Here is a 7096-nt window from a genome sequence, read left to right as displayed (position 1 = left end):
AGCTCTGTGCTGTTTGCTTTTAGTAAGAGGACTCCTAGCTGAGCCTGTGGGAACAACCACACCAGGGAGAGCTGGGAGAGGGGAAGATTTGAGCAGAGAGGATGCTTGGAAGGTTTTTGCCTGGTATGCACATCTCTCCATGTTCCTCAGGACTTCGCATAGCCCTGGCTCCAAGCTGCTTGCAGGACTGCTCCATATTCCAGCTGATGGGCACTGTAGGGGATGCTTCTTGTGAAGAGTGCTTACAGCACTGGTAAAGAAAGAACAGACCTGTCAAACCCTAGAAATCCGTGTTGTCACTAGCCTGCTTCCCACCTGCTTCTTGTCTTTTCAGGGAGGCACCTGGCTTTGTGCAGTGGATGCCCTGTGCCAGTCTGCCCCTGCACTGCTAACAAAAGGCCTCATCACCCAGTAATTCTCAGGGCATTGACTGGGCTGTCAGGGGGAGGGAGAAGACTTGTCCTTTTCTCTGTCTGCTCCCCTAAGAGTCAAGAGAAAGGAAAACTGTATTTTAATATGAATGAAGGCCTAATTTTTGTTATTCTTTCTTGATTCCCTTCCCTTTACAGTCTGTCATCTTGGGTCCAGACTGCAGGCTATGACTATGATACAGGGAACAGGCTGTCCAGAGCCAAGGGCTGGGCAGGTACTGAGGTTTGCAGGGCAGGAGTGTTTTCATATGCTTACCTTGGGGAATATTCATTTACAACAAAAATAAGATAATAAAATTAAAGGTGCCTGCTTTGGATGAAAGCTCAGACAAGCTCATCAGAGCACAAGACAAGGATTTCTAGCTGCCTTCCCCAAGCACACACATCTCTGCCAGAGGATGGTGGTTCCCAAGAAAACCTCCGAGGGGCAGTAGGGCTCTGGCCATGGTTCCCTGTTCACTAATACCGAGCCAGCACCCTGCTGCCTCGCTGAGCACCACCAACAAGAGCAGAATGGCACCACCACACGCAGTGGCACCTCACAACCTTCACCAAAACACAGGGGACCCACATTACAGCCAGCTACAGCAGGCAGGAGGGCACCTAATATGTGTAAAATCTGAGACAACCACTCATTATCATTAACATTATCCTGTTGATCAAAATGAGTTTAGCGATGCTCTGAGGTAGGAAAACCCCAGCATTTCTGACCCAGTGGTGTGAGCTCCAGAGCTGGATTAACAACATTAGGCAGCTGGTGCTTCCCCAGCCTCCATCTAGGTAAACTGGTGGTTTTGCATCACTTCAAAGCAAGGTTGACCTCCAGCCCTCTTAAGGTAGTGACCCTACTGAGAATAATGGGGGATCCTTGTAGGGGCAACTTCCTGGATGAAGCACCTTCCAGCCACAGTCCTGTCTCACCCTGCTTAGACAAGGAGGCCAAGACTGCTTTTGGACCTGAGCTTCTGTCTCTTCTGCTGAAGCACTACAGAAAGGGTTTATTAGAGAATGCTACAGCCCTGCGACCATACACTTGGTAGGAAATATATGTGCTAATGTCTTTACAAACAATTTCATGGGTGAGAGCATGGGTCAAGAATAAACCAACTTATTACTCATCTGACTAATGCTCCACAGTACACAGTGAACACATAATGAGCTAAGAACTGAAAAAGAAGGGGGTAGCCACACAATGAAGGGAGAGTGAGAGACAATTAAGGGTCAAAACCCAAATTGTTCCTGCTATTTGGCCCTGTTGGGAAAAACAGGATTAGACTAGATCTGACCGGTGTTGCTGTTTCAGCTGAAAACAGCTCCAAAAGAAACACAAGTGGATACTTGCATGTACTCTGAGTCATTCCCAACAGGTATCTATAGCACATCAGCTATAGAGATTCGTGGGCAGTATATCCAATCTGAAGGCTGATGGTGACACAGCAGATGTTCCAGACCAATCACACCATCACCTTCTCAAATGTCCACATCACGTTTCCCATAGTATTCCCTGTGTCTGTATGACTTCTGGATTTACCTTTGCAATTTGTTTCTATGTGTATCATTTATTTGCGAAAAAATAGCTGCGTTTCTTTTCCTAAATAAATTCTGTATGGTGTGGTTTTATACACTTACACAAGTCTTATTTCTCTCACAATTGCATTTAAAATTATATGTGTGGTGACCTGATTAGAGGTATTGTTGGGGAGAGGGAGTAAATTATCCTCACTAGAAGGGAGTATGTGGAAAAGAGATTTGGTGGTTAAAGCATACAACAAAGGGAATGGAGAACGAATGGGATAGAAAACTAAAATATGAGCAAGAAATTTAAAAAGGGGGGAAATTAAACCAGCTGGATGCTCAGTACAAAGCAGGTCTCATTCTGGGACAGAAGCTGATACATAGGCAAAACCAGATCTATTGAAGAAAATTGCAAGCTGTGAGCAGTCCTGCTGCCTTTCCAAACACACACGCAGCTCTCCGAGGAGGGTTTGTGGTACAGGCGGTGTTACTCTGTAAAACTCTAATCCCTCCGCCGCGGCTGATCCTCGCCAGCCGCGTGTCCTCGGACGACTCGGGGGATCCCGCAGCCTCTGCCGCCGCCAAACACCAGCGCTGTGCCTTGGGGAAACCCCGCGGGTTTTTCCGTCCTTGCAAGGGGCTGGTTTTGGGGAGCTCGGAGAGCCCCGCGGGGATCACGCTGTCCCGGGACAGCGCTGCCAGCAGGGGACGTGGGGACCGGCGGCTCTGTGCCCCGCAAAGGGCGGCAGGACGGCTCCGCATCCGAGGGAAAATCCCTTTCCGTTCGTGCAATCTGCTCTGCCAGCACCGAGCAAGTGAGCTGCCCAAACCCCACAGCCCTGCTTGCTTCGGGGCTAGAACCAGGCTCTGGCCCTAATTCGGTATTTGCATCACTCACACCCGATTATAATCTCTTCCTCACACGTTCCCAATAGTCCTGATCTTGTCCGGATTCTGAGAAACGAAATCATTAATTAGGAGATGATCAAAAGCCCGGCAATGACCCTTCCTTCCTGGCTGAGGGGACCAGCTGGGGCTCGTTTCTCTTTATGACTCAAGATGGGAGGTGGAGATAAATTGAAATCAAGGGAGGCCTTTCTCTGTCAGGTCCTAAAGACCTTTAACAGTGCAGCAGGTTAGTGGCTACACCTCTGCCTGTGTCCTGGGCAGAGGTGGGGAATTTGCTTTTGTACAAATTTTTGCATTTATACTTTTTCCAGGTGGTTTTCCAGGTTTTGTAACTCCCGGGCTGTGAGATCCTCCCGATAAATATTTAATTTCCTTGAAGTAAGCAGTAATAGCTGGGGGAGGAGGGTGGCCAGGGAAAGAGTTTATTCTCCCCAAGAAGGCTGTAGGCCCTAACTTCAAATCCTTAATATCTGTAAAGCTCTTTTACAGCTGCAGTGCTCTTGTCTCCTTTTGAATTTGACATGGTGATTCCTATCCGTCCCTGTTGTGTAAACAAATAGTTATTTTTGTTTTTAAGACATCACTTTTTAAAGTCTTAAATGGCAGGGGGAAAAAAGCTTGGAAAATATGCAGAACAGGACTGCCTGGCTCAGGCTTGGGTGAGCGGGTGGTAGAAGCAGCCTGGCTTTCTTGGAGCCGTCTTCCCCGCCACACAGACACTTCTGCAGGGCCACCCCCTGCCCCCTTCACTTGCGGGGAGGTGGAGGGCTTATCAGTTTGCAATGATGGTTGCGATCTGCAATGCAGACGCACAAAGTCTCCGCATGCCCCGCGGCGGGCTCCGGGGCCATTCTTTCTGTTTGGGTGGAGACCAGGGAGGAGAAAGAGTGTGAAATGAGGGGGTGGGGGTGTCTGCCCGGCTCTGTCCAACTCGCTCCGCTCAGGCCTGCTGCCCCGAGGGGCCAGCAAGGACCTGCCTCCCCCGCCCCAAAGGGAGGGCTGTACTCACCCCCACCGCGGCACCTACGAGCCGAGCCGGCAAGCGCAGCCTGGTGCCCCAGCCCTCCCCCAGTCCCTGAATACCCTCCAAGTCCCTTCCCCCCTAGTCAACCAACTTTTAACATGACAATGGCCGTGACAATACCCTCCAGCCAAAGCCAGCCTGGGGAGAACTTAAATGGGGTGTCCGTCCACAGGCTGCTGCTAGTCCCGACAGTCGCATCGCCTCATGCTTGGAGCTGGGGGACCCGGCCCGGCCATGAGCGCTCACCTGGCCACGCCGCCCTACGCGCCCTACCCCGGCGCGGCCAGGTATGGAGACTACTACTGGCTGTCGGCCGGGAGCATGGACAGCGCGCCCGCCGAGGAGACTGCGGGGCTGGAAGCGCTCCCCCTGCCCGCGGCCAAGACGCCCAGTCCCTCAGGTACGTGTCCAGCGGGCCGTGTGCCCCGGGGCTGGGATGCTGGGATGCTGCCGTGTGCTCGGGGCTGGGATGCTGCCGTGTGCCCGGGGCTGGGATGCTGCGGGCGGTCCTGGCGTTGGCGGGCGGCGGGCACTGCTACCCGCGGTGCCAGCGTGGCCGCTCTGCCCGGCGGGACGGGCTGAAGGGGCGAACAGAGGCGGCTCCGCTGCCAGGAGACAGCCTGTGCCCACCTCCCCACGGCTGCGAAGCCCCGGAAGGTCCCCAGGCCACCAGCAATTTTTCCCAAATTTTTTTTTTTTTTTTTTTTTCCCTCACCCCGGTTCTGTTCCCTCCCCAGTTGACTCTCCAGCTTCCTCCAGCTCTGGGACGCTCACCCAGTACCACACCCCCGACTCTGCCACTAGCCCCACGGCAGCAGGGTCCCTGTCTCCCCACTCCTCTGCGCAGAAAGGCAAGGCACAAGGCAAGGGCGGGGTGAAGAGCAAGAGCCGCACAGCCTTCTCGCAGGAGCAGCTGAGGGCCCTGCACCAGCGCTTCCAGAACCAGAAGTACCTCAGCCCCCAGCAGATCCGGGAGCTGGCTGCTGCCCTTGAGCTCACCTACAAGCAGGTGAACATCTTGCTCTGAGCAGCACCTGAGTTGGGGGTCCCTTTTTGTGTTTTTCTTGGACCCCAGAGAAGTTTCTTTCATTATCTTGTAAGTGCTACTGCTTACGTGAGAGAGCAGAGGGTGTGAAAATTTATGACTCAGTTTTCTTACGTTTGGTTCCAGCACTATCCACCCACTCCATGCAGGTGTTCGAAAGGGCCTGCAGAGGAGCAAAGCAGGGCTGTGCAGAGTCAGGTTACTGTTCCGTAAGGACACGTGTTGTCTCAACGCAGAAAAGTATCTGCCCTGCTGTGCAAGTGGCCTTTCCTAGTCGGAGTGGCACCGTGGTCCCTCCCTAGAGTGACAGTCCTTGCTCCAGCAGCTGCTTGTGCCTGACTAAAGGAACAACTCATTCCTGGAGTCCTGAGGCCTGACTTTGGCACAGCAGTGGAATGGTGCTTCACAACCTGATTTCTGCTGTTGACTTGGCCAGTGTTTTAGGTACGATTTTTGTAGTCAGGAAAGATCCCGGGGTGATCTGAGGAGTAGGAATGCTAGTTATCATGTCTCAGCTCTGATTTTTATAGCCAGCCGCATCTGCTGCACCTTGCTAGCTGCTGAAATAATTTACAGTATTAGAAGTCAGTCAGAAACTGGATTGTAGCAGAAATAAGGATGTGTAATAAGCTCTTAAAATTTATGTCTTTTCTGCATCCCTTCTAGGTGAAAACATGGTTTCAGAATCAACGAATGAAATTTAAGCGTTGCCAAAAGGAGAGCCAGTGGGTGGATAAAGGGATGTATCTACCGCAGGTGAGTAAATTACCCCATCACCAGTAGTCACAGCTCCTCCAGACTGCGAGAAGTGTGTAATGTCCAACCTGCTAATTCAAACAATGAACAGGACTCAATGTTACCAAGCCAGCTATAGGTCTCCTAATAGGCCTTACAATGGCATCTTTTTAAAGCTGATTTTCACCCCAGCCTGGTCTTCCTTGATGCGTTGAGCTGGAGATGACTAACCAGTCATCTCTGCTATTACTGGCCTATTGGGAGGGCAATGGGCATGAAAAAAGCGCTATTGTTCTGCTTGGAGGAGGACCTGGGGGGGACAAAAGAGGACCCATCCCAAAGAATGGGCCGTCGGTGTGGTTCTGCACTGCTGAACGACCTTCTTTGTCTCCTAGAATGCGGCTCATCAGGCTGCCTATCTGGACATGGCACCCACGTTTCACCAGGTCTTCCCTGTCGGCGCCACCAGGAGCTTTCAGGCTGTGCACAACATGCACCAGGCTTACAGCAGTGGACAGTCTTACGGGAATGGGCAAAATATGTACTCATTCGTGTCTGTGGAGGATGTGGAAAATGTGGGGCTCTTTGGAAAAGGTGGGACGAGCTGCAATACCCAGCAAACCGTGGGTTTATTAAGCCAGCAAATGAACTTTTATCACAGCTGCTTTGACAATGTAGATTATGTCAGCGTGGAGGTAGAAGACACCTTCAACTTCCAGAACACCTCTGACAATGTCACACCATATTCAAGCTCTCCTATACAGAATCAATGCCAGTTACCTTGGCATCCCATGGGGACCCAGAGTGGGTATGAGTCTCACGTTTGAGTATTTTTTTTTCTCCCATCTCTTGTGTTTATCCATGGGATTTCCAGGGTTTTGATTCAGGAATACATGTTCTATTCGTTTTTCTTGCCCCTCCTCCACTACTGCTGTTTTAATAGCTGGAGGGGCTCAGCACTCTGCTGCCTGAAGCTAAGTTTCCCGTTTCAGTGTTCCTGTCTGCTCATAGCTAACCCTGGGCAAAGATGCTTTGGGTATTGATGAGATTCAACCTCATTCATTGAGGCCAGTGTGCAATGTTGCAGCTGTGAGCAGCAGAAGTTGTTAAGGTTTGTTTGTTCAAGTTTCACCTTCTTTGCTGTTTCTCTAGCAGGTGATCTCTGCTCCTTGCCCTGTGTGTCTTGCAGCAGAGCTTCCACTGCAAAGGAAGTGAATATTTGTTGCAGAATAATTTTTCGTAAAGTTCATGTCTATGTTGTATTTTATTGTTTTTCTGCTTAATGTTCAATGTTATTAATGTTAATGTTCTTACAAAGTTAATTGAATTTCAAATAAATTACTTTATTTTAATGTTGTCATGTCACCAGCTTCCGTTTGAACAGCCAGCTACAAGAGTGGTAATGCTACAGAGGTTAGATCTGCTGTACTGAGGAAT

At 50.7% G+C, this 7096-nt stretch overlaps 1 protein-coding gene across 1 annotated transcript; it reads left to right on the top strand.

The window, feature by feature from the left end:
- Nucleotides 1-3097: 3097 nt before the first annotated feature.
- Nucleotides 3098-6594, top strand: LOC306800938 (homeobox protein NANOG-like). Its single transcript, XM_079303467.1, has 5 exons — nt 3098-3233; nt 4052-4279; nt 4617-4888; nt 5591-5680; nt 6055-6594. The coding sequence occupies exons 2-5, from the start codon at nt 4084-4086 to the stop codon at nt 6484-6486; spliced, it is 990 nt and encodes a 329-aa protein (XP_079159593.1). The 5' UTR covers nt 3098-3233; nt 4052-4083; the 3' UTR covers nt 6487-6594.
- Nucleotides 6595-7096: the final 502 nt, after the last annotated feature.

Source organism: Erithacus rubecula (assembly GCF_903797595.1).
Source record: "Erithacus rubecula genome assembly, chromosome: 1".
Classification (NCBI taxonomy): Eukaryota; Metazoa; Chordata; class Aves; order Passeriformes; family Muscicapidae; genus Erithacus; species Erithacus rubecula.
This window is presented reverse-complemented; position numbering and strand designations above follow the sequence as displayed.

Bases quoted from the DNA above. Each gene is read 5' to 3' on its own strand.
- LOC306800938 (XM_079303467.1), top strand. From the start codon at position 4,084: ATGCTTGGAGCTGGGGGACCCGGCCCGGCCATGAGCGCTCACCTGGCC. The intron at 4,280-4,616 runs GTACGTGTCCAG...TTCCCTCCCCAG, and splicing joins CAAGACGCCCAGTCCCTCAG to TTGACTCTCCAGCTTCCTCC. The intron at 4,889-5,590 runs GTGAACATCTTG...CATCCCTTCTAG, and splicing joins TTGAGCTCACCTACAAGCAG to GTGAAAACATGGTTTCAGAA.